General features: G+C 40.9%; 2 protein-coding genes across 3 annotated transcripts; both read left to right on the top strand.

Moving 5' to 3' along the window:
• Nucleotides 1–1,115: 1,115 nt before the first annotated feature.
• LOC5518992 (protein dispatched homolog 3) lies at nt 1,116–14,839 on the top strand. Its single transcript, XM_048730369.1, has 10 exons — nt 1,116–1,429; nt 3,844–4,054; nt 4,606–5,716; nt 6,347–6,538; nt 6,937–7,161; nt 7,912–8,037; nt 9,365–9,629; nt 9,925–10,052; nt 10,714–10,800; nt 12,005–14,839. The coding sequence occupies exons 1-10, from the start codon at nt 1,372–1,374 to the stop codon at nt 12,632–12,634; spliced, it is 3,033 nt and encodes a 1,010-aa protein (XP_048586326.1). The 5' UTR covers nt 1,116–1,371; the 3' UTR covers nt 12,635–14,839.
• A 355-nt stretch (nt 14,840–15,194) lies between these two features.
• On the top strand, nt 15,195–25,256 carry LOC5518993 (protein dispatched homolog 3). 2 transcript variants are annotated; one of them, XM_032363679.2, is made up of 9 exons: nt 15,195–15,355; nt 15,453–16,984; nt 20,331–20,555; nt 20,851–20,976; nt 21,285–21,428; nt 21,848–21,974; nt 22,440–22,567; nt 23,529–23,615; nt 23,933–25,256. In XM_032363679.2, the coding sequence occupies exons 1-9, from the start codon at nt 15,304–15,306 to the stop codon at nt 24,578–24,580; spliced, it is 3,069 nt and encodes a 1,022-aa protein (XP_032219570.1). In that variant the 5' UTR covers nt 15,195–15,303; the 3' UTR covers nt 24,581–25,256. The 2 variants fall into 2 exon arrangements, with proteins under 2 accessions (XP_032219570.1, XP_032219569.1); XM_032363678.2 differs by having other exon boundaries at nt 15,213–16,984.
• Nucleotides 25,257–27,835: the final 2,579 nt, after the last annotated feature.

Below are 27,835 nucleotides of genomic sequence, written 5' to 3'. Positions count from 1 at the left end.
GTAAAAGTGGGTGGAAAGGATATATCAAGCATACAGAGGTAAAGGTTGTTATTAATGGATCTTTTTTATTCCCAAAATGAATTGCAAAACTCTAGTCTTTAGGGGGGTCAAACCCCGAAACTGCCCAAGGATTCATATGAGAATATTGTTATAAAGCTGACTCCGCTTTTAGGCAGTGCCGAAATCTATATATGCTTTTCAGCTGTTTCAGATAAAGAACTTTTCAATTTCAAAAACAGTTCAATTTCAATGGAGGATTATTCATTATTGAAAATCTCTCACATTAAACCGCTCTATTGTTCAACTGTTTGTTTGCCATTTGACAAACGATGCTGCTTGAAAGCAATTAGCCTTGTCGATGGTAGTGACGATGATTTAGAAAAGGCCGTGAAAGCATATATGTTTTTGGTCTTTGTATCCTTTCTTCCTGCTCGCCAATATATTGTCTTACCATGTCAGCCAGTTTGAGTTTTACTGAAGTAAAAGGAGGGGTGGGGGGGTGGGGTGGGGGTAGATGACAAAGTTTAACTCAATAGCCCGAATATAACTCTCTATTCTTTCTGCTTATATATTGATTTTTTTTCAAAGGCGTTCGTTTCCATGGCTTGCGTGCATTGCGTTCTGATCTGCACAGGGCTAACCAATGTGTACTAGTAGAAGACCCACTTTTACAAATTACACAAAATAAATTAAATACACTTATCTCTTGAAATATATTAACTTGCTAGACAGACACAAAAAGGCAAGATTTTCAATTTACGGGAGGAAGAAATAGAATAAATGGTTTTTAAGAAACTGTTTGACCACTTACTTGCTAGCATTACATAAACGTTTAAGTCGCAATAATTGTCTTGAAAGGTTTTTTTGTATTTTTAATGCATTGAATCCCCTCTTGAAAAGGCAATAATCATTAATCACGATTGCAAAAGTATGAAGAAATTAAACGCATCTATTCCAAAAAGTACGATATCCTTATACACCCCATAAGAAGGTCAGTATCGATGTTTTAGGCTATTTTAAACAATTTAATTTTCTAATTTTACAATGTGGTTGCACTTTTCAGCTGCCCTAGATTTGCCAATTTGTCATGGAAACCGTTTCGTTATTTCTTGAATATAATTATCACATCTATACCTCTGGCTCTTGTTATTATAGAGCCTTGTTAGAGATGAGCTCTCAGTGCTTACTTAAGCAATTCTGCTCGGTTCTAGTCAGACCATTTAAAGACTCGCATATGTCATATTTTTCGTCTGTTTATCTCTGAAGTTTTGTAGCAGGTATTTCGCGCAGTCATCCAGGATGGTATACTCTCTTGACACGTAAACTTAGAGGGAAATGAAAATATCACCGTAAGGACAGCTTCTTCTCATTATGACAAAACCGGTCGCCTACTGCAAGTTCGTTCTCAACTACCCCAAACTGTCATTCGGTGAGTTTTTATTCTGAATATGTATATGCTATTTCCCTAGCAAAATACTGTCGATACATTCAAGAGTGTTTGCACAATATTTTGAAATTTCGTAGACATGATAATCTCACTCGTTTTTGTGTTCTTATATTCTTTATATTATGGGTGTAGTGCCCTCGCACTGATTTGCAGTCAATAAATTTTAGGCGCTTTCGAGCCGAGAAATATGAGGTATATTCAAACTCTGCTATAACATGATTCGGCATTTATATAAATATAAAATAATATATTATTCAACAAGGTCGCAAAATAGATCGCTAGAGCTGGCTCGAAATAAGACAATAGTGAACGATTTCTAGATAATTTTATTCCATCGCCAGATACAAACAAGCTAGAGTCACCAGAAGTCTTCATCCGTGAAAGATTTTACTTTTTACTAGACATGAAAATTCGAAATCGATGCTAGAGCAACAACACCGGCCGGCGGCATTAAATTTTTAAACCGAGTGTACAACACGTATAACTGGTGATTTATAACAACCCAGAGAAGTCCTTGCACCCTGCTGGTAGAACCCCTTTTCTCTGTATTTCGCTGGGCTGTCGATCGCGATCGCAAATTATGTTATATTTAAGCTATTGCTCCGAGTTTTATTAAAATACTAGATTTTCTTCTCTTTTTTATGTCACTTTTTTATTCAGAAAAGTTAAAATCTTTTTGCCCATCGAGACTCGTTCTCGATAAAACTTCGTCAACGATATCCAACGATATTGCACCGTTATGTATTATTTCTTTCTTCAAGTGTGAAAAACTAATATCAGAATACTAGGGAACCATCTAACCCGGCTAACCCGTGGAAGTTGTGGGGATACTTCGGTAGAAAAAAAAACTCTATTAAATGTTTGGGAAAAACTGTCGTGGTAATTATTTCTTAGCCCTGAAGAAACTCCCTGGCTGTTTAAGTAGTCTTTCCGTCTCTTCCCTCGCTGTTAAGTGAAAGTTCTTGTGAACCACCTGCTCCTCGGCCCATTGGCGGATTATTTTTTACGCATTTTAATTTTTGATTACACAACGTGCTGGGAAAAGGGATTCTTCTTTGGTCAAACAAGGGCATACAACGAGACCCATTTCCCAAACACGTTAAAATGGCATATTTCGTCGTTTAAATATGTTCTGATGCCGAAAATATCCATTTTAAAAGTTGCTGGGGAAAAATATCTGTTCCTTTTTCCCAGGAGGGACCATTCCCAGCCAGCAGTGGTTAGGCATTTTAGCACACTTTTTGTCAAGCATCGATTTTTTTCCCAAGCATCCGTCCCAGCGCCCCAAAAAATATCCCCATCACAATTAGTTCGACTACACAAATTGCCTCCAGAGCCATTCGGGACGATTTTATTTTCCAAGCAACCGTGGGCTCTAACATCTTCCAAGCCAGCAAATAAACGGGCTGCGGAACAGATATTTTGCTATTGCAAGAATGGGGAAAGTGGGATTCTTCTTGGTCGAAGCCATATGATAAAAAACGTGTGTTGTACGATAAAAAACGTGTGTTGTACGATAAAAAACGTGTGTTGTACGATAAAAAAACGTGTGTTGTACGATAAAAAACGTGTGTTGTACGATAAAAAACGTGTTTTGTACGATAAAAAATGTGTACAAGTTTAATGATAAAGATACTGAGAAATGTATAAACTGACAATATTTTGAGCTTTGACTAAGAGTAGCTTCTTGCCATTTATGTTTAGTCGGTCGTCAAGCTGGGACGTAACACGGACATGAAAAACACTAACACAAGTTTAGATTACATGGTTTTGCTATGGAACTTTTCTGAAAATAAGCACATATTTCAAAATTTACATGCTGTCTTAGCGCTTGATTTTATCTTGTCGATCACTATTTTATTATCATTTCTAATTTTGGGCGGCGAACGTGACCTGCAATCAGGAAGCCGGAGGGGACGAAATAAAACAATGCTTTTTTTTAAACTTAAAAATCAAGCCTACCTGTCTTGTCTCCCTATCTATTGCGTCCTGCATTATCAGTGGCTGGTCCAAGGTGATTTCGTAAGGCCTAACAGGATTGGCTAGATTATCTCATTGTTCTATTGTATTCTCGTTCGTCGTCTGTTGTGTACGGATCCAATGTGTGGAAATCTTCTGATAGCTTCTACATGGTCATGTTAGGAAATGAGTTCAACTCCGGTGATAACCCAGTAATTGGTAGCAAAGAAGAAGATTAATTTTATGTGTGGATTTGAATAGAAAAAGTTTCTAAATGGATCTAGTGACCTATGACCAGAGCTAAGGAATGATGTCGATTTGAAGTACATTGACCCATAGTCAGTGAACTATTACTCTGGACCCCACCCTGCATTTTTTTCACACCCTTTTATTTACTGTCACTGTTGGTTAAGTGTTAACATGTGTATCTCTACCAGCACTAGCTCTCAGTGGTCACGTGCTTGCTATCATGGTTACCATGGTGCTTCAGGGTAGTGGCTATGACATCCTGCCCATGGACTTCACCAAGGTTCCAATGGATCTGTACACAGATGAGACCAGGCTTCATCCTGACGCGTGGAACGAGGCAGCAAGCGACTCGCGCGTTAATTGGCAAATAAACACTGCAAGCCGGGTCCAGGACGAAAGGTTAGGCAAGGTGTACTGTAAAACAAAATAATAGAGGGTCTACTCCCTATTTTCATGGCGTTATTTTGTGCAAAACGGCTAAAATCTTTCAAGTAGCATGGCTCTTTGGATTTCTCATCGGTTTCTGTCTGCGTTGCCTTTGTTGTTGCTTAACTCTGTCATGAAATGCGATACAGGGTCATGATTGCAGTGTGTGGTGGGAATGGTAATGGTGTTGGTGTAGGTTTTGATGATTATGTTTTAGTAATTATAGTGGTCGCGGTGGTGGACATGGTGAAAGTGTTTATGGTTATATTACTAATGGTGTTGATGGTGGTGGCGATTTCGATGATCATGTGTAGGTATGGTATTGAAGATGGTGAAAGTGTTGTTGTTGGTGGTAATAGTGGTGGTGGCAATGTTGATGACCATGTATAGTTAAAGTGGTGGTGTTGGTGATTGTGGTAATGGTAATATTACTTGCTGGTAATTGTAATGGTAGACGTGGTGTTAATGATTATTGTGATGATGATGATGATGATGATGATGATAGCTAACATTCCCTGATGTAGGTCTCAGCGTCAAGATGTGTTGATACTCTACTACGAAAGCCAGAACAAAGCGAACGTAATAACCAAGGAGAACCTCATCACTATCAAGAACTTTGAGGATTCTTTATTCAACAATTCTGCCTACCAGTCCAAGATATGCTGGCTGGAGAAGAACAAAGTCTGTAAGAAGCCCCTCTCATTGGTCCGGTTCTTTGACGGTACATTTCGTGCACTCAATCCAGTGTTCTACGACCCGAATTTTGATAACATTCCAACAATTCTTGAAGCAGCCAAGGATCTCCCTGTCACAAGAGGTATTATTGAATTCCAGCTGGGCAAAGATGCGTCTGTTGGAAATGGAAAAGCGACTGCATCGATCATCCGCTCTAGCCTGTACGCAGGGTACCCACTGAAAGGGTTCAGAAACACCGCGGATCAATCACTGACGCAGGAAGAGAAAGCACGAGCCAATGCCAAAGAAGCGTTCAGCAAAATACTGGATTCCACGTACAAGAATGGACTCGGAGGAATGAGCTTCCGGTACAACATGCAAATACTGTTCGCGGAAGCTATCGAGTCGTTGGTGATTGGTGACCTGCTACTGGTAGTCGCTAGCTTTCTCTTCATCTTTATCTTCATGCTCTGCCAGACGCAGTCCCTTTGGATCACAAGCTGGGGTCTCTTCAGCATCGTCTCGTCGTTCTTCGGCGCCAATCTTATCTACCGGATCGTACTGGACTATCGTTATGTGGGCGTCTTCCACGTCCTTTCTGTGTTCATCATAGCTGGTATTGGTGCCGATGACGTCTTCGTGTTCCTCGACACATGGCGTGCCGCCAAGTCCACGCATCGTGACCATTCCTTCCTGGACAAGCTTTCATTCACGTATCGTCACGCAGCGGGCGCCATGTTGATCACGTCAACTACTACATTCGTGGCGTTCATGTCTAACGCTCTCTCTCCGCTTCTCGCGGTCTCGAGCTTCGGCGTCTTCTCTGCCTTGATCGTGATGGTTAATTACTTATCTGTTATAATCTTCTTCCCGACGGTGGTGGTGACGCATGAGCTGTTCTGGACAAGCTGCAAATGGCCTTGCTGCAGACTTCGATGCTGCCGACACCGCAACAATGAGGTTTGTTAACCGTCTGATGATAACTCTTATGAGGTTATTTAATTCTGAAATTCTGAAATACTTTGGGAACTAGATTACATAACAATCTCCGACGAAACACAAATGGTTTTGGTTTTCTGTTTCGTCAGTAAAACCATTCTCAGCAAATCAGAGTCTCGCTTTGTGTACTTCCCTGGCTATCCTCTGGACGAAAACCAGATAGCGTCGCGACAAAAAGCCAGGCAACTGCACTAGGCGAGAGATGGCAAGATTCTGATTGGCTTAGAATAATTTGACTGGCGGAACAGAAAATCCCAAAAAACAAATCCATGTTTTGAAAATGCGGCGTCGCGATACAACGGATTCGACAGTAAAATTGTAAAAGCAGTGTGTCTATTGACTGATAACTTAGGGCGGAAGGCCTGTAAAATAGCGCGGATTCTAACAGATTCAGTTGTCTCTTGTCGGTTGAGGTTTCCGGCCCACTGGAAGTAAACTGGTGACAATGTCGCTTTAAAATGGAGTTCTTGTATTTTGTTCCACTTCATCACATTCATTGTAAAACTGCGTGGAACAGCCAATGAAAGGATGTAAAGCGCATTTGACCATGTCATGATCTGACATTGGCGTCTACGTTCTGTATGTGAACAGGTTAGAGACGCTTCTCTGGACGCCGAGCAACCCCGGGACATCACACAGACCATAGCACAGTTCCTCGGCGATGTGTTCTACAGCAAAGTGGTAATTCATCGTATCGTGCGATGGGTGACATTGGCGCTCTTTGTTGCCTTAGTCGTGTTGGCTACTGTCTTCGCCACCAAGCTCAAGCCAGACGAAGAACAGGTAACCAGTAACCTTGAGATATCAACAACCTGGCTGGGAGAGGAGGGGGGTGAATTGTATCAAGCTCGATTTAATCTAGGCATTTTAACCTCTTTAACCGTATTAAGTGGTCACGTATTATATGTCCACCCCACAACGTTCTCACGTGCAACAAACAGTATTTTGGATAGTTCGGCCACCGTCATTTTGAAGTATCCTTCATACTCTACTTTTATAAATATTCCTGTTAAAAGTTAGTAACAACAGGAAAGCTGAGTAGTATAAATAGATGTAAAGCTCTTACAGCACGTTACAAGGCTCCTGCTTCTTCACCAGTGCGTAATGTCAGCTCAAGCCACTATTATAACAGTCTTTGGGGCGAGACCGCTAAAAATTTCTACTCATTCTATTTTTCACAGATTGAGATAATAGGGCCAGGAACCAACTGGTATGACGTCAGAATACTTCAAAACGAGGCTTTCCCTCCAAGCAAGGAGGACCGCGTGGTGAAGGTCTATATTGTGTGGGGGCTGCAGACCCGTGACCGCAGCTCCTGTCACTTTACGGACTACAAGTGTACAGGGTCCGCGCGGTTTGACGAGAGCTTCGACATGAATCCTCCTCCCTGCCAGACCGCTATGCTGGTACGCACCAACGTCTGTAATGCCCCGGGCAGAAAACGCCAACATAAGGGTCTTTACGTAACTATGACGGCGACGGCAGAGAAAACGTTACCCTAAATTCTAAACTAGTCTCGATAATTTAGAATTAACTAGTTTTTGTAGTTCCAAAAAAGTACAGACAGGCCTAGAACCTTTAATAGCGAGCAAATCTAAACTAGTCTCGATAATTTAGAATAAACTAGTTTTTGTCGTTACAAAAAAGTACAGACAGGCCTAGAATCTTTAATAGCGAGCAATTCTAAAGTAGTCTCGATAATTTAGAATTAACTAGTTTTTGTAGTTCCAAAAAAGTACAGACATGCCTAGAACCTTTAATAGCGAGCAATGATTTATTAATGTATTAAAACAACTAGAATAACTAAAGTTTAACGATAGAACGGTTTTTTCTCTTATCAATATATAATGTTAGGGGAAAAGTCGAGATTTAGGAGAAAATTTAGAATGTTTTTGCATTTTAGGGTGAATTTCCGGAAAATTTTTAAAACTTTTTTCGGACCCTATAAAAAAATGCTTTGATGCTAGGCGCTCAATTCTTAACTAGTCTCGATAATTTAGAATTATCTCGTTTATGTAGTCCCAAAAATGTCTAGACAAACCCTTTTTTAACGCAGCGAAATAATTACAGTATATTTCACCGGCTTTCAATTAAAACAAACTAAATCATTGACTAATTTCTCATTCTTAACTTACTTTTGATGTTTTCGCGCTTAGAAACTGTGTAAGAAGCTGAAGTCACTTCCCGCCAAAGATATTGATGAGATGAAGATCCGACTGGACCCGGTCACCATGAAGCCTGTTGTACGGTGTCACGTGGACGCCATGGAAGATTATTACAAGGTAAAACCAGGAAACAACAACCATAATAGGAGTGTCAACAAATGCTACAGCAAGCAGCTACACTTACAACCACTATTACTACAATGACAACCACCACCACTCCAACAACAAGACTACAACAACACTTACGACCAACATCACTGCAATAACAACAACTACATATGCAATAAAAATGACCACAACACGCTTACAACCAACATTACTCCAATGACAACAATAACCACTGCAAAAACAATAACTACAACACTCTTACAACCAAAACATTGCAATGACAACAACTACCACTAAAAAAACAGTAACCACAACAATACTTACGAACAACATCAATGTAATGACACCAATTACCACTGCAAAAACAATAATCCCAACACTCTTACAACCAACATCATTGCAATGACAACAACTACTACTGAAAAAAAAAATAACCTCAAGAACAATTACAACCAACATCACTGCAATGACAACAACTACCACTGCAAAAGCAATAACCTCAACAACAATTATAATCAACATCATTGCAATGACAAAAACTGCTACTGCAAAAACAATAACCTCAAGAACAATTACAACCAACATCACTGCAATGACAACAACTACCACTGCAAAAACAATAACCTCAACAACAATTACAATCAACATCATTGCAATGACAACAACTACTACTGCAAAAACAATAACCTCAAGAACAATTACTACCAACATCACTGCAATGACAACAACTACCACTGCAAAAACAATAACCTCAACAACAATTACAATCAACATCATTGCAATGACAACAACTACTACTGCAAAAAAAATAACCTCAAGAACAATTACAACCAACATCACTGCAATGACAACAACTACCACTGCAAAAACAATAACCTCAACAACAATTACAATCAACATCATTGCAATGACAACAACTACTACTGCAAAAACACTAACCTCAAGAACAATTACAACCAACATCACTGCAATGACAACAACTACCACTGCAAAAACAATAACCTCAACAACAATTACAATCAACATCATTGCAATGACAACAACTACTACTGCAAAAACAATAACCTCAAGAACAATTACAACCAACATCACTGCAATGACAACAACTACCACTGCAAAAAACAATAACCAAAACAACACTTACGAACAACATCACTGCAATGGCAACGACTACCACTGCAAAATCAACAACAAATACAATCGCCACAACAACAAATAGTATCATAACAACAGCCCAAATAGCATCAAGACAACATCAGCAGCAATGATGACGACCGACTCTTTTAACCTTACTACTGTCTCGCATGTGATTGATCCAGATCTCTCTTGCTTTCAGACCGAGAGCCTTAACCCTAAATACCCGAACGAAACCACTTTCAAGATACCGCTGACCAGCAACAAAGTGTATCAGCTGATGCGGTACAGCCCTCCGCTGTACAACATGTCAGCGGTCACCGATGACTTTTACCGGTACTATGAGGTGGCGCTCGCTCATTGGTTGACTCGCGGCAACACGACTTACACTGACGACTATGACGAGTACAGTGGGCTACTTGGAGGAGAGATCGACACGACTGCAGTGGACGATGGGACATTTCAAGGTTGGTCCAACAGAAATTGATATTTTCGAAATTGATATTTTCTCTGTCATCTCTAGCGATCGCTTGAACGTTTCCATTTAATCGTCCCAGTCGCGTTAAAAAATCTGAAGCGACATAGACCATGATTATATGGAAACAAGGTCTACGTTTCCCTTCTTTGCCTAAGAACCACGATAGAGTGCTAAATCTTGAAGTCGCTTTCTACATGAAGACCTTTTCAGCCGAGATCTTACGTTGATGCTAAATATTTATCGTGTCAATCGAAGGTTTAATGATAGTGTTCTCTTGTCTTTAGGTGGACATTATGGTAATCACCTTCTGTATACGTCCTTCGTGATCGACACAATTCTCACTAACAAGGATCTGGCATACGCTACAGGTTATCCTGTGTATAGAGCCTGGGAAGACTTTGTTACAAAGGAGGTAACTTTCAATGGTCCTTTAACCTATGCCTTGTCTGTATCTGGCCTTTTTATTTGTTGTTGTTGTTGATGATACTGTTATCGTTTATTGTTTGCTCAGGGCCGAAGCAGTGGGTGGGGCACTGGGGGCACATGTTCCCAATATTTATAAAAATTATAAGGAAATGACCAGTAGGGGCATGGCCCCCCAATATTTTCTTAATGTCTCTGTACTGTGCCCCCCAATCTTACGTGGCCTGCCACGGCTCTCCTGCTATTGTCACTGTTGAAGAAGTTGCTGATGCAGCTGTTAGCTGTTTATTGTTATAATTTTTGTTATGTTGTTATTGTTAAGGTTTTACTGTTTATGTTGTCATGTGATACCGACGCCATGTTGGATTGCGTCCCCTAAATTGTTTCCAGCAGGGTGTTCGGTTATCAACTCGACCCAATCCCCCGAAATCCCAGTACGCTGTTTGGTTATCAACTCTGCGCAACGTACGAGCGGCGATTTGCGGCGCTTGCTGTTGTTTTGGTATCTGACGCTCAATCGATTTAGTATATCAGTTCTTCCTCTTTATTTTTGCTTTTGCTTGTCGATGTGATTATTAGAGATAATTAGATAATTATTTTTTTATTATTTTTTATTTCAATGTAATATTCTTGGATACTCCTTTATCTAGATGGCAACATTTCCACCAACCTGTAAAAACGCCTTCCAAACCACGCCCCTTCCTCCATTCGCATGGCACTGGATGAAAGTTCAAAGGGTAAGTTGTTACATCGACATGTACAAGTCTCCCATTACCCATACACATGATCAAGTCTACCATTACCCATAGACATGTACAAGTCTCCCGTTACCCATAGACATGTACAAGTCTCCCATTACCCTTAGACATGCACAAGTCTCCCATTACCCTTAGACATGCACAAGTCTCCCGTTACCAATAGACATGTACAAGTCTCCCATTACCCTTAGACATGGACAAGTCTCCCATTACCCTTAGACATGTACAAGTCTCCCGTTACCAATAGACATGTACAAGTCTCCCATTACCCATAAACATGTACAAGTCTCCCATTACCCATAGACATGTACAAGTCTCCCGTTACCAATAGACATGTACAAGTCTCCCATTACCCATAAACATGTACAAGTCTCCCATTACCCATAGACATGTACAAGTCTCCCATTACCCTTAGACATGTTCGAGTCTCCCGTTACCCTTAGACATGTACAAGTCTCCCATTACCCTTAGACATGTACAAGTCTCCCATTACCCATAGACATGTACAAATCTCCCGTTACCCATAGACATGTACAAGTCTCCCGTTACCAATAGACATGTACAAGTCTCCCGTTACCCTTAGACATGTACAAGTCTACCATTACCCTTAGACATGTACAAGTCTCCCGTTACCCATAGACATGCACAAGTCTCCCATTACCCATAGACATGTACAAGTATCTCATTACCATTAGACATGTACAAGTCTCCCATTACCCTTAGACATGTACAAATCTCCCGTTAGCCATAGAAACGTACATTCACCTCATTACCCCGGTATCTTCATATTCATTGCGCTTGCTTGTTGACTGTTCTAACTCTAATAAAGCGAAATCTTAGTAACGAAAGTCAACATTTTCCATAAACATTTATCTATCCCCCTCTAACTTCTAATAGACCCAGACTCTCATGGTTTGCCAAATTTTCAGACGCTGCAGAAACATATCAGCTTCCTTATGTTTACTCGTCTACCACCGCTTCTTCCACAGGATAAAACGATCTTTATTTAACTAATAATCGTTCCCTCTTCCTCTCACTCTTTGAATTTCAGCCAAAAAAATTCGCACCCGTGGGTCATTATGGGTAGGGTACACAGGAAAGCCACGCGGGTATAACAACAACATAAAAACGTTTGCTGGATAGGGCAACTACCCCTAACCTTCTTTCTCTGTTTACTCGTCAGGTTCTGGTAGAAAATGCCACCCGTGGTATCCTTATCAGCCTTTGCCTCACCTTCCCCATCTTGCTGCTGATGCTGGGGAACTGGGCCGTCGCCCTTCTGTGTATTCTCACCATCTCCTGTATCACCGTTGGTGTCATCGGCTTCATCACGATGTTTGGTTGGAAACTCGGAGTCCTCGAGTCTCTAAATCTTACGCTCGTAGTCGGGCTTGCTGTGGATTACGTGGTTCATCTGGCGGACTGCTACGTCAACTGCCCGTCCGCTTGCAGACTGGATCGAGTCAAGTTCACGCTAGGTCACGTGGGCATCTCAGTGATTTCCGGTGCCTGCACCACGTTGGGAGCAGCAATGTTTATGTTTGCCGCTAAAATTCTATTTTTCTTTCAATTTGGGGCTTTTATATTTTGTACGATAGGTCTATCCCTTTTGTTTTCGCTGTTTTTGTTTACGATCCTTCTGGGACTGGTCGGACCACAAGGGTCCTTTGGGTCCCTGGCCCCTTTTTACGAGTACATAAAAGACTGGATGCGAGGGAAGGGTAAGAATGATGTCCCTTGTATGCAGTGTGACGGCAAGGGTTTCCATCATTCCGAGAAAAAGACATGTGATAATAACAATCCAGATTTCTAACAGAAACTAGCCTCACTCTGTATCAGTTATGTCCTATATAAATGTAAATAGAGGAAATCATTGAATCAAACCCGTGAGACTCTTAAACTAGCTGCTTGGGGACACAGCCAGGCCGTACTGGTCATTTCCTTATAAAAAAAAATTAGAAAAAATATTGAGGGGGACATGTGCCCGCAGTGCCCCACCCCCTTGAAGGGGAGTAAGCAGTCATAGGTGTCATGGAAAAAGGATGGTATTTGAAAATTTCTTTAATAAGAAATGACCCACTTTTTGGCCGCCAATAGGAGGTGTGCGCGCACCCTGCGCCTGTTCCCCAGTATAAAAGTCCCTTTCATGGGAATTCCTTTCTAAACGTTACACAGTATTACAAGGAAACATGAGACAAAAGTTAAATAATGTTTTAAGGCTTTCGCATTTGCTAAAAAGTACTTTTTACATCTTATCGTATCTCTGTGCATAAAAGACAGTAAATGCTAACCCATTCTTACTCTGCCTGGCAGATATTGAGAGCAGTGTCCTTTAGAAGGAATAAAATAATAACCTTTCAAATTAAAAAATCACTTGGCACTTTGGGCTAGCTCCACGGTCAGGCTAACTCCAAACGTTGAGTTATTCATGAGCTTTATTCAATACAAATGCATGCAAATGAACCAAGTCATGTCAGTCGTGAAATAGAGTAAATGTTTGTGGTCTGTATTTTGCTATACACTCTTTTTTAATAAGAACCTTTTTAAAAAGAACGTCCAGGCTAAGATTTCACCAAATTTTAAGATCTAAAAACATGACGAGGTTCAGATTGACCGCGGTGATTCTAGATACTAAAATTTCTTAGATACTAAACAGATACTAATCAGAAACTAATCAGATACTAAACAGAAACTAATAGCAAGGGGGTAATTATTGATAACAAAAAATATTCAAAGTTACCTATTTTTTGCATAAAATTATAGAGTACGGCTGGAGATACGATTTTCCCGCTATTTAGCGGATTTATGCTAAATTTCTATTTCATTCATCACTAGTGTGAAAAAATCAAAAGGCGATCCTACACATACACATAGTTTAAAACAACTGATTGTTTTTTGTTTGAACAGATCAGAAACTGGTAAAAAAATTATGCAGATCCCGTCTTTCGGATGATTTTATTTAATCCCGGTCAATTCGAGTGCAGTTTATATTTAACTCTCCATAATTGTTGCGATGTAGCGCAGTTGCTGTAGTTTATGTAGCTAGCGTGACTTCCAAGCGCATGATCCCAGTGTGACTTTCACTTGGGTGGTCTTCAACGTCGACAACATTTGTTATGTCGGCGCCAAAAAGTACAAAAGTAAACGTTTGCTGTTTAAAAATTTAGCAATAATATAGCGCTGAATCGATATAGAAACGTTTCAGAAATGAATATTATAGCTATTTCATTGTGTATTGCATAGAAATTTGCATGCGCCTAAACCAGAAACCAGACACAATATTTTTATCAGACATTAGTTTAGGATCCACACAAATTACAGAAGTTGCTGTACATAATTTTAGAAACCGTAATTATAATGCTTTTCCATCGATTCTAGCTGATTTTACTCGGTAAATAGCTATTTTTTATTTTATTTTTTTTTATAAAGTACCCCCCTGACCGTTTTTAGTATTTGTTTAGTATCTGATAAGTATCTGAGTGATTAGTATCTAGGATCACCGCGGTTTCAGATAGCTGCTATATATTACCTTATTAGTCAGATGTGTTCTAAAATGCAGAGGAACGTGTCCAATGTCGAATGAAAATGCATTTACACATTATGAGAGACCCAATACGCCAAAGTGTATTATTGCCCAGATATATGTATAAGTTGAGAAACACTTCTCTTATATTCTTATATGTTTACTACTGATGCAAGCGTTTTCAATTTGTATTCAGGTGTACTTGAGAGGAAAATTTGTGGGAAGCAGTAAAGTACGTAAAATCGAACAAAAGCCTTTTACACTCATTGTATATAGAAAAAATGTGTCATCTATGTAGTTTGAATGAGATTCCTATACTATTTACACCTCAGAGTAACTGACGCATATTTCACTTTCGTATTATTCTAGTTATATCTGAGTTTAGCGGGAATTCTAGACTAAACAATTTCAACTTTAAAAAACAAAAACGCTCTTGTTCAAAGGCAGAACATGACTCGTTCCGAAGACAATGAATAAATAAAATTGATACCTTGACTTAATGTGTTTTTAAATTACATTTTTCGTGTTTAGAATTTTGCCGAGTTTTATCAATAAACAATAATTGGAAAAAGGAACGGATAGGGTGTTCACGCCGTACACAATGCCCCCTAAACAACAGGTGTTTACCCCGTGACAGGAATTATCATGAAAAAAATAACAGATAAAGAACTCTTTATTTTCTAAACCTTTCTTACTAATGGTTGAGGAACCGCCATACAGAAAAATTGGAAAAATACTAATTTTGTGGTTTTATATTTTCGTGGACCGTCGTATCAGAGAAGGCGGATCGATGTAAACATTTGTCTGGCGTGACATTAGCGCACGACGGGTGAATTATGCAAATTTCATTGCGCGGCCACGCAGGAGAGAATAAAGAAATAGAACCGGCGAAATAAAAGCTGGGAGAAAAACAGGGCCGGAGAAACCGGAGTCTGGGTTTTTTGCCTATAACTCTGAAAATGACGGCCTACATATTCAGACTTCTAGTACAAAGGCCTAAATTGTGCTTCGGTATGAAGAATTATGGTGAAGAATTTCATTTTGTTATTTTCTGCTGCATGTGACTTTTCAATGACAGTTGTATATTCATGTTGTTTTGTGTTCAAAGGTTTTCTCTTGGGAGCCCATCTTGTACTTATAATCACTACTGCTGCACTCTATTTCTCTGGATATGATATTCTTCCGGCGGATTTTACTCAGGTGCCGTTGAATTTAGAGACGGACGAGCGAAAATTGCGGGCAGATGCTTGGAAATTCGCAAGGCAAGATTCCCTTGTTACGCTAAATCCCATCATAGTTGGTGATCAAAGCGAAAGGAGTGTACGTCGGGATGCACTTGAAATCGTCTACGAGACTAGAGACGGGAATGTCTTCAGCAGGAGGAATCTTAAAGTCATCGAGAAAACAGAAAAGGAGATTTTCAACAACAAAATATACAGGGACCACCTTTGTCTACTGGCGGGAAAAACGAAATGTCAAGCTCCATTGTCAATAATAAGATTTTTTGACGGGAGTTTGAAATCAATTCATCCGGATTTGTATGATCCGGAGTTTCGAAGAATTCCTAAGGTGCTCGCAAGGGCAAGTAGAATCAATTTCACTCGAGCTATGCTGACATTCCACCTCGCAAAAGACGCAGTCATAAGTTTAAAACAAAACAAAGCGTCATCTCACTATACTCGCTCGCTGTTCTACATCGGTGCTCCACTGAAGGGATTTTTAAACGCAGAGGATCGCCCGGATGAACAGTGGGAAAAAAACCAAGAATACGCAAAATCGGCTTTCGCAGACCAACTAGAGAAGAAGTACAAAGATGGGCTGGGATCTATGAGAATGTACTACTTTTTAATAGCGCTATTTTTTAATTCAATTTCACAACAAGTTATTTACGACCTCCTTCTTGCAGGCGCAAGTTTCACTTTCATCTTTCTGTTCATGCTTTTTCAAACTCAATCTATATGGATCACAAGCTGGGCTGTATTTAGCATTTTAAGCTGCTTTTTTGGCGCGAATTTCGTGTACAGAATGATTCTCGACTGTCGGTATATAGGGATTTTCCATGTTTTGTCGGTGTTTATAATTCTAGGCATAGGGGCGGACGATGTGTTTGTATTTCTCGATACTTGGCGCGGGTCGGACCAGCGCGCTTTTCCTAACCTCGCAGCAAAACTCTCCTTCGTTTATCGTCGTGCCGCTAGCGCTATGTTTATAACTTCTGTGACGACAATGGTCGCGTTTACCACAAGCGTTTTCTCCCCGTTACTCGGCGTGTCTACCTTCGGGATATTTTCTGCTCTTCTGGTGTTTGTAAACTACTGTTCGGTCATCACTTTTTTCCCTACTGTTGTCATCACTTATGAGCTGTACTGGAAAAACTGGAACTGGAATTGTTTCTCTTCGCTTGGATGGACGGAAGCGCAAACGAGGGAAAATGAGTTTGTGGAAGAAAGAGAAGTGGAAATGAGCTGGCAGGAGAAATTTCAGCAACCGCATAAGTTAATCGTGCGATTTTTCGGGGGGTTATTCTACACCAAAGTTATTGGACATAAAATCTTCCGATGGGTGATAATTGGGTTTTTCGCCGGTGTTATATCTGTATCCGTCTTCTTTGCAGTGCAGCTACAGCCGGACGAGGAACAGGTATGTGCGATAATCTTAAACAAGCTTAACGGCACTTAGTCCCTTGTAGCAATAACACACTGCCTTGACCGCTTCTATTTTCAATACTTTCAAATAAAATTATCTAACATCTGTATTGCTTGAGACACTCAGAGATACTCTTGTTAATTCCCTTAGTATTTATTCACCATCCTTCGACACAACAAAAACTTTCTTTTCTTTTAATATTTAATGTCGCGAGAACGAATCCATTTGTCATAAATTTTTTAGCTCATCATAATACAGCATTTATCTTCGAATTCTGTACAATCTACATGTTGCCCTAAAGGCATAACCCACCTGCTCGCCCATGCCATGTGGTCTCGAGAAACTACCCAAGCGTTAAGATGTTTATTGTCACTTTCTCCTCAAGTGGTTTGTAGTAGTGGTAGTGATACATTTGTACTTTAATTGCCGCCCCTTCTCTCTGAGCTTTAATTCGAGAGTTTCGTGTGATGCCCCAAAAGCCATCACAGTCATGGCGGGGGGTTCTAGTATATAATTTTGATAATCGCCTTCCTAAAATAAATAGTCTGGCATAAAAAGAAAACGATATCTATAGGCTGTTTTGACTTTTCCCAATGTGGATAAATGATTCAAATGCTTTTTATTGCTTTTCCTTGATGCCTTTTAATCAGATTTACCCTTTGCGAACTCGTTCCAGACTTGTTGCGAGAACTTTACCTCAAAAGCCATTTCCCACCATGCTGACCAGGGCCAGGGGGAATATGGTGAAATTAAGATACCTTTAAAATTTATCCTCTGTTTTTATTTGAATAAGGCTGTCGTAAAAAAATAGGACATGTGTGTACCCCTTTTCTTGTCTATGAAACGTTGACTATAATTAAAATAATTCCGTTTTATTTTTAATATTTTATTATTTGGCAGAACGTATAATCCGATGGGGAGCATAGAACCGCGAGAAGCTGGTCTGAATAATTTAACGATTCCAAGGGGGGAGGGAGAGGAGATGAAGCTAGTCTGAATAATTCAACGATCCCAAGGGGGGAAGGAGAGGATATGGCTAGTCTGAATAATTCAACGATCCCAAGGGGGGAGGGAGAAGAGATGAAGCTAGTCTGAATAATTAAACAATCCCAAGGGGGGAGGGAGAGGAGATGAAGCTAGTCTGAATAATTCAACGATCCCAAGAGGGGAGGGAGAGGAGATGAAGCTAGTCTGAATAATTCAACGATCCCAAGAGGGGAGGGAGAGGAGATGAAGCTAGTCTGAATAATTCAACAATCCCAAGGGGGGAGGGAGAGAGGATGAAGCTAGTCTGAATAATTCAACAATCCCAAGGGGGGAGGGAGAGAGGATGAAGCTAGTCTGAATAATTCAACGATAATCACCTAATAGCAACTTGACATGAATGTAGTCAGAAAAGAGATCTTTAAAAGAAATTTTTAAAAAAAATACTATAATATACTGGTGGCGTCTTCAGCGAGTAAAGTTTAAAATTGATTCTACCCACACCTGATGTGCTTTTATCGCCCTCCCCCCCCCCCCCCCCCCCCCCCCCCCCCCCCCCCCCCCCCCCCACCTAGCTTGAATTAGCCGATGGAGATGCCTTGAGTGACTTAGTATTACAGAAGAGCACAAAATGGCGGGCTGGTTGGCCATAATTACTTCTTTGATGTTTTATGACTAACCGAATATAGATTAAATATTCTAACAAGCACAAGTTATTTACTTTTTTTAAACACCGGTATAGAACTTTCGAACCGCGATAAAAATACATTTTCGCGAGCTATGTTTTTTTTCCCGCGTTGGGGTAGCTAGAATTGTAGTATTATCCCTGGAGACAACACTGCTGCTATACCTAAGATAGCCTATTGACGAAATTAAATTTTTCATAGTCTAAAACGAGCGAGTTGCTACTGGTGATTCTTTGGTGGTAAGATGGGAAGAATACCATTGACACTTTACCATAGTAATATTGAGAGGGAAATTTCCATAGGGTTTTCCATAAGTTGAATGTGCTAGAAAAAAGGGGAATTGTTTTCTAATTAAGGTCTTCGAGTCCAAATTTCGCCAGAAATGAAAGTTCCAACTTTGATTTGTGATATTTTGTTGACAGTGTTAAATAACAAAAATTCCTTACACACTTTAGTAGATCATCTATCTGTCATTGAGATGCAATTACGTGCAAGTGCATGCGCAATAACGCGAAGGTGCATTACGCTCTAGAGTAAACTCCGTACTTTTGAGTTTGAGGCCTCAAAACTTAAACACGGACTTAGCTATTGCAAAAATAAAACTTGCAGGAGATAATTCAACCTTTTATCTTTCATTTAATGTATAGTTTGTACATGTAGTGAAAATTGCGGCGCGACAATATTTTTTTCCCGCGGACACGTCGTTTAGCTTTACCGAGACCTTAACGTGATTCTAGAGAACAATGTTTAGTCCAGCCTCCTCCGCATTCATTGCCCATGGTTACTGGGGTTACTGAATATGTGAAAGAGCGCATATAGCGCGCTGGGGGATACGAGCGAAGATAATTATGAAATTTATCATTTCTTGCTCGAGAGTAAAGCGCATTCTTTGGAGCGCATACAGGCGGCGTTTCATGTTGTCGGTATAAACGATATATACTGTAAGAGCTTCCAAAATGGCAGACTTTCAATTGTGGGGCCTACCTCCAGACCAACCCGGGCCAACCCAACACTTTCTTTATCAGTAAACCTACGTCTGTAAATTTTGACTTGAGCGTTGAGGTCAAGGTATAAGATCGACAGTTCGCATTGGTTCAAGGTTTTTATTTTGTATCCGACCAAGGCGACATTTTTACCAGGATGAGGGAGTCCTTTTACTGGCTTTTTTTTAAAGAGCTGAAAGCCATATTTTAGGTTTCGCAGTTTGATGCCTGATACACTCTTTTCTTTTATAAGAACATCTAATTTTCAGTTTAGGCTGAGTTCTTTATTTTGGAGCATTTTAAGGCTGAATATGTCCTTAAAGATGTTCTTAAATTTGAGTGTATATAAGAAAATAATACCCAATTAATTATTAGGAAGTGGATTACACTAATGTTCAATAACAATAATAAGGCTGTTAGTATGAGCACAATTTCTGCTTTTTTAGAACACATCAGGACTAAAAGGAATTTTTTTTCTGCTATCTGAGCATCTGCATGTTCTTAGCATGTTCTTAAAATGTGGTGAAATCTCAGGCTGGACGTTCTTATAAAAAAAAGAGTGTATTTTTTTCTGACTTAAAGTTTAGTACTTGTTTCACTAGGGTTCGACCAATATTCGAAAGTACCCCTGTCCGTTCCCACTCTTCCCTCTATTCTAAGCTCACAAGAAGGTTTTCTTGTTACCAGGTCGCGGTATGGGGCAAGGGGACTAATTGGTACAGCATCAAGCAGCTTCGAAAACTCGCGTTTCGCCCGAGTCAAGAGGACAAAGTGGTCATCGTGAATCTCATCTGGGGACTGCAGCCGCAAGACCGTCGCTCGTGTCACTTTACCGACTACAAGTGTAAGGGGAAAACAGTGTTTGATCACAGCTTCGATATGAACCCTCCGCCTTGCCAGATGGCTATGCTGGTGAGTAAAGGGAAGATGGTGTTTGATCACAGGTTTGACATGAATTATCCGCCCCACAGATGGCTATCGTGCTGAGTATGGGGAAGAAGGTTTTTATCGCAGGTTTAATATAATTCAACCGCCTTGCCAGATGCTGCGAATAAGGGGAAATGATTTCTGAGTTAATATTTACTGGCTCTTTACTTACGGAATTCATAATCGACTCTCGATTTTATTCCTTAAAACACTTATAGTTTATCTATTTCCCCTGAAACTCCCTACTCTATACTAACATTTGTCTGTTACTTTATTGAAGGAATTTTGTCACGAATTGAAGACCCTCCCACAGAGCGTGGTCGATAAGCTGAGAATTCGTCGAAGTGCTGTGACGGGAGAAATAGAAGTTCATTGCTTTGTGGACAAAATGAATAAATATCTCAAGGTAATAAACAGGGCCGTATGGGGGCACAATACAGAAACCCTTGGGGGGGAGGGCAGGATATCGCAAGGTAGAAGGTAGGAGATTAGGTGAAACACTAGAGGGGGAGAGCAAGATATCGCAAGTTAATGACTCAAAGAAAGTAGGGGATTTGATCTCGAGTTAGGAATCACAGACCCATGATCTTTTGGACTTTGACCCACATAAACTTCTTAAACGAGAGGCCGTAATCTGAGTAGGGATAACCCCCTTATTAAAGCAATCTGTGATACACAATACTACTCACTTCGTAATAATTTCCCTTACTTTAGAAAGAACAGAAGAAGCCGATGTACCCAAATAACACAGTACTAACCCTGCCGACCAACGGGGCTAAGGCGCAGATACTAATGCGTCACAATGGAAACATTTTCAATGTGTCACAGCTGACGGATTCCTACTACAGATACTATGAGGTATAACCTTGCAACACTACACATTTACTAGATACGGTAGAAGACATAACGATATTTCAATTTGTACTCGTAATCTGAAGCTTCTCTCACTTTCTCGGGACTTAGGACATTAAAACAAGCTTTTATTTTTAACGCGTCCTGTAGACATTATGAATCCCAAGCTAAACGAAACGCGCAAGTCGGCACAAGTTGTCGCAAGTTTTGCTACTTGTGACAGCTTGTGTTTCGTTTGACCACCAACTTGCGTTGACTTGCTTCGATTTTGAACCATCCAATCATACTAACCCCCCAGTATTCTTGATTACTAACGCGCGTGGGATGTACATCTGACATCGCTACAGACAATGTCAGTTTGAGGGAATCCAACAAATTTACCGTAAGAGGGAATACTTATTGTGCTTTATCATTTTCGTCTCCAGGCTTTAATGGCATTCTGGTTGACTCAGGATAACACCTCTTACTCTAACCCGGACTATATCACGTACGGCAAGCTGATTGGTGGACAGCTCGACGAGACCGAGACATCTAATACGCCGAACTTCCAGGGTGCGTATGTGTTACATCCCCAGAGCTAAGTAGCTAAATAGGTAGCTCTAGATAGCTAGCGCCAAAAGCAACAAACTTGCTGTCATCGTCTCACAACAGTCTGCGCAAGCATGATATTCAGGCCCGAACGCACGCACCCCTCTCCCCCCCCACAACGGTCAAAGGTCCACTTTCGGTTCTCAATAGACGTTTTATTTGTAGACAAAACTATAAAGCATAAGCTAGATCAGTCTGGAATGTAGCCAAATCCGACAATTATCATGCCGTGGCAATCCTACAAAGGAATAGAAAAACACCCCGCCCCCCGAAAAAATTAGGTTCACTTTTTCGGATTTCGCACCTTCTCCCTCCCAAGATAAATCCTGTGTACGAGCCTGATATTGACACCCAGTATTACGGAGAATGATCGACTAACAGGGAGATGCTCCTGTATATCACTGATTTCTTCCCACTCTCAATCCTCAGGTAACAGGTACGGCAATCGACTACTCTTCGCGTCTATTGAGATCAACACGACCATCGTACCTACTCGCATGGGCCACGTGGAGGGCCTGGAGGTGTACGACCACTGGGAGGCCTTTATGCAGGAGAAGGTAACACATTACACATATTAGACACATTACACATGTGTTACACATGGGCCACGTGGAGAGGCTAGACTGCTTGGAAGCCTTTATGCAGGAGAAGGTAACACATTACACATATTAGACACATTACACATGTGTTACACATGGGCCACGTGGAGGGTCTGGAGGAGGTGTACGACTGCTTGAAAGCCTTTATGCAGGAGAAGGTAACACATTACACATGTGTTACACATGGGCCACGTGGAGTGTCTGGAGGTGTACGACCACATGGAAGCTTTTTTGCAGGAGAAGGTAACACATTACACATATTAGACACATTACACATGTGTTACACATGGGCCACGTGGAGGGTCTGGAGGTGTGCGACCGTTGGGAAGCCTTTATGCAGGAGAAGGTAACACATTATACACATGACACACTGTTCACATTACACATGTGTTTCACAGGTCATGTGAATGGACTTAAGGTAGGTGTACGATCACTGGAAGGCCTTTATGCAGGAGAAAATAAAACAAATGACACATTTTACACACTGTACACATTACACATGTGTTACACAGGCCACGTGAAGGATCTGGAGGTGTACGACCACCGGGAAGCATTTATGCAGGAGGTTACACATGACACATATTACACGCTGTACACGTTTCACATGTGTTACACATGGGTGAAGTGGAGGGTCTAGAGGTGTACGACCACTGAGAGGCAGGAGTAGGTAACACATGACACACATTCACACTGTACACATTACACATGTGTTAAACATGAGTCACGTGGAGGTTCTAGAGGTGTACGCCCGCTGGGAGGCGGCTTTTTTGCCGGAGAAGGTAACATTTACACACTGTACTCATTACACGTGTTGTCTCGCTGGAAGGATTTCAGATGGGAGAAGATGTCACAGAAGAAAATCACATGACATTACACTGCTGCCCCCTCTAATGACACTGGTGTTTGATGCCCATTTCAGATGAAGAAAATGCCGCCATCTTGCCGTAATGGATTCCAAGCCACACCCACGGCGCATAACGCCTGGCACTGGCTTAAGGTCCAGGAGGTACGTGTGGATTTCAACTATAAGCATATGTCATGAGTGTCTTTTGATTACCAACATATGTTCTTTGATAATCAACATAGGTTACAGGAGAGATTAACAAATAGTCGTAGTCTTCACAAGCGTTGCATCATTCGTTTCCCGTTTCACCCCTGAGAAGGTTATCTCACAGTAGTAAAGTTAAATTGTTTTAAACATTGCAAAATTCAACCCCATCATAAGATCAAACTTCACACTTTCCATAATCTCTCCCAGATTTTACCTTTTTCATCATCAAGTCATTTCAATTTCACTTTATGTTTGCTAAATCTCTAACCCAGGTCCTCGCGAGCACGGCTGTCCGTGGAATACTTATGAGCCTTGGACTAGCCATCGGTCTTTTAACTCTAATGACCACGAATTGGATCGTGGGTCTCATGGCGGGTGCTACCATTGCTTGCATCACCGTCGGCGTCGTCGGCTTCATCCCATTGGTCGGCTGGAAGCTCGGAGTCCTCGAGTCCCTAAATCTAACGCTCGTGGTCGGGCTTGCTGTAGATTACGTGGTCCATCTGGCGGACGGCTACGTGCGATCCCATAACCACTTTCGCGGTGACAAGACTCGTGACGCGCTAGGGAGTGTGGGTATTTCGGTTCTGTCAGGCGCTTGCACTACCCTCGGCGCCTCAGTCTTTATGCTCGCGGCAAAAATAGTCTTCTTTTTTCAATTCGGGATTTTTATGTTTTGTACAATAGGCCTCTCTATATCCTATGCTCTATTGTTCTTCACGACCCTTTTAGCGTTGGTTGGACCCAATGGTAACACGGGCTCTATGCTGCCCTTATGGCGTTACTTCCGAGATATGTTCGCTGGGACTCAGGAAGAGACAGAACCTGAAGTGCTTTGTGAGCGGTGTCGCAGCCGCGTGCCTTACAAATCTCCAGAGAAACTTATGTATGGAACAGCCACCTATACATCAGCAGTATAGCGAATCAAGACTGTCTGGCATTATAGTGTAATCATTTTTTCAGTCTTGCATGTAGGGCCCTTGGTTTCCAGAGAGCAACAAAGGGGGAGGGGGGTTCGAAGGGTGAAATGGTTTGCACAAAGGTATGAATTTTTCATTTTTTATTTATATACAAATGAGCGTTCAAAATGACGATTTTATGTAGCGAAGCAGTAGAATAATGATAGATATAAGAAGAAAAAATGAATATAAAGATAATAAGAAAAAGGGAAAATGGTACAATTATGTAAAAATATGTGGGTTTGAAAAGAGAAGTAACGCTGGCGTAACTTCTTGGTAAAGGGTAGACGCGTGTCGAAAAAGCTGGTCTTTAGGCATGTGTGCACATAAGAATTGATAAAAACAGCCACGATAGCGGCGTTCAATTTGGGATTCCTGTGGTTCACCTAAAGGAACTGGGGAGAGTCCCTTACACCACAAGATTCTCGATTCGAGCACCTTTTACAAAAGCTGTGACAGATGGCGATTAAATAGGAACAATAAGTCGAAGACATTTTATTCGAATTTTGAAAAAAATGTTATAATAATTAAGACATGGTATTTTAGAGATCCGAGCAATTCTTGGCCAAAAATATTGTTATTGATATTAATATGCATGAGAAATGTTAGTAGATAACAGAATAAATATGCTTCTATATATTGCTTCTTCGTTTTATTCGAAAATTGAAATGCTTGTTATTGTTGTCAAACATCATGAGTTTTTACAAGAATAAATATATGTTATTTATCAGCTGGGAGGTCCGTATCGTGAAATTACCGTGACCGAGGTCAGTATTTTCAAGGCCGAGGTGACGTTATTTCACGATACGGACCGACCCTTAGCTGGTAAATAACATATTTATTTTTTTCCTCAATAGAATTTCCAACGTTGTTTACCTTACGGGCTTACGGTTGCACGAGGCGAGGTTTCGCTTCTGACTTTCGTCGATGTTCGTAAAGATTTTGTTCGCTGATGATCATTCAATGAACTCCATTTTGTACTTGCACAAAACGCTTTAAATCCTCCAGAAAACAGGACATCCAAAGAAGAGATTCTCTGAGTTTTGACCAACAATTTTTTAGAGTAATTTAGTCCAGATTGATACGTCGTTCTCAACTCTAATTGATCGTAGAAATGTCTTCTTTCGCTTTAAATCCTCCACAGACGATAAGATATATCCACTAAAGAACTTCTCTTGAATGTGGATACGTTTAAGCTGGTTATGCAGGTAGATTACTAGAGTGATTTGTCGTTTTTCTTCGTATGAAGAGACGATTCCCTGCTTTTTGTATCCCAAATAAACTTTCAGCAAACTTGAAATTGTCGCGCGCGTTGCAAAATGATTATGGCGGGAAATTGTCAAAACACAGGCAGTTTGAAACCGATTTTTCGTAAAGTCAATGATTCCAGATAAAATAACAAATAAAATGCCGTTTTAAGGTAAAGATCTATGACTCCGGGAGTAAAAATCCAGTTTTCGATGGTCATTTTATAAATCAACTTACTATTTCGAGCTTTGGAGGTGAGCGGGCCGGTATCGCGGGGTCCGGATCGTACGATACCGGACCTCATCAGAGCGCGCGATTTAATGGATACCGGACCCCGAAAAAAATAAATTGCAAAATTTCATTGTAAATATTGATAATGATAATGGGATCTCACGAGTGGCGACATGCACTAAGAAGTGAAGTGACTTTTTGAGTGGCAAATTCAAACACAAATAGTGGCGCCCGCCACGTCAGATGACGACGAAAAATAAATATTTGCTTTTTAAAACAGTGTTTTCCGAAATACAAATTTTAGAATCAATAAGTCATGAATAAAGCCATAAACGTGAAAAAAGGAGAAGAAAAAAAACAGAAAAGTGGCAAAAGTGCGGACTGTGTCCTATCGGTGTGGTCGCGATGGCGATAGCAGAAGCGTGGGCGATCTGCAGGCGTGCGCTCCGCTCTGCGCGTGTGCTGCTCCGCTAACCGCTGACCGTGCCTCCCTCTTCCGCCTCGCCCCGAGCGCTCCACAACCGATAGTTCAATGCCCTAGCCTCCAGTTACAGCTGGATCACAGGCATGCGCCACTACGCCCGGCTTGCCACAAGCAGTCACATAAAACCTTTTTATGTTGACGAAAACTTTGTTCACGTGACTATGAGCTCAGAGAACTTGAGCGCAGGTGGACAGCAAAACAAGACCATTTTTGGTCAGCGGGGAATCAACAAATGACGGGTAAACTTTGGATGTGAAAAACAAAACCTTTGATGCTCAGGAAGAATAAAAAAAACATGGTAAGCATGGTAATCAGGTAATCTGCAGATCTCAATAAACTCGAATATACTCCCGGTTATTTGAGCTATGCACTTTAGGGGCGGATCTAGGGGTGAACCGATCGCCCCATGCACTTTAGGGGCGGATCTAGGGGTGAGCCGATCGCCCCCTCTTTCTTAAACCTTGTTTCACCCCCCCCCCCCCCCCCTTGTTTCTAGATCTGCGCCCGTGCACTTGCGAACAGGTCGACCATGTGTATTTTAAACCCCAATAGCTCGAACCCTCAAAATCGAACATTTCGCTTTTATATTCTAATACTATCATATCAATTCTCGTAACCCGTGAATGGAATGGATTGAAAGGTACGCATCCTAATACATTTTCTTTGATCTCTTTGTGCTCTAAGTTAAGTCATGTCAGAAGACCTCGTGTAGCCTAAGAAATAGCGGGGGCGAATCTTGTAAGGGGGGGGGGGGATAAGTACGCAAGAATTAAACCGGCTTGTACGATCCTGGAGACATCCGTCCGATCACGGCGACTTGTAGAGACTAATACGTTAATGATGTTATGCTAATAACTTGCTCATAATCGCTCTAATAATCTACTCTCCCACTTGTCCTTGCACATGCGCGTTAGGGTCTTGGAACAACTTAGACCAATCGAAATTGAGATTGGACAAGAAAAAAATGTCAAATGACAATTTAAAAGTAAATCAGGAGGTAATTTGGAGCTGAATTTCACATCCATTTTTTTAGTATTTTCCACCCTTTTTGGGGCTCATTTCCAAGTTTGCCCACCCACTTTTAAAGTATCTGGTCCATTATTGGAATTACTGACACATGAAAGAGGACTAAGCCTTTCAATTCTTAGCTCCTGCAGAGAAGTGCTTTGCAGAAATTAAGAAATATTTTCATTATTTACATTTCATTTTTTTCTCAGACAGTTGCTTTTTTAAAATTAAAATTTTTTTTAAGA

This window comes from Nematostella vectensis, chromosome 7, assembly GCF_932526225.1.
Source record: "Nematostella vectensis chromosome 7, jaNemVect1.1, whole genome shotgun sequence".
In the NCBI taxonomy this organism is placed as follows: Eukaryota; Metazoa; Cnidaria; class Anthozoa; order Actiniaria; family Edwardsiidae; genus Nematostella; species Nematostella vectensis.
The sequence above is the reverse complement of the archived record's forward strand: the minus strand, read 5'-3'. Positions and strand labels throughout refer to the sequence as shown.

Coding starts and splice junctions, on each gene's coding strand:
- LOC5518992 (XM_048730369.1), top strand. CDS start 1,372: ATGACAAAACCGGTCGCCTACTGCAAGTTCGTTCTCAACTACCCCAAA. Junction 6,539..6,936: donor TCAAGCCAGACGAAGAACAG/GTAACCAGTAAC, acceptor TATTTTTCACAG/ATTGAGATAATAGGGCCAGG. Junction 9,630..9,924: donor GGACGATGGGACATTTCAAG/GTTGGTCCAACA, acceptor TCTTGTCTTTAG/GTGGACATTATGGTAATCAC.
- LOC5518993 (XM_032363678.2), top strand. CDS start 15,368: ATGGTGAAGAATTTCATTTTGTTATTTTCTGCTGCATGTGACTTTTCA. Junction 20,556..20,850: donor CTTGCCAGATGGCTATGCTG/GTGAGTAAAGGG, acceptor ACTTTATTGAAG/GAATTTTGTCACGAATTGAA. Junction 20,977..21,284: donor AAATGAATAAATATCTCAAG/GTAATAAACAGG, acceptor CCCTTACTTTAG/AAAGAACAGAAGAAGCCGAT.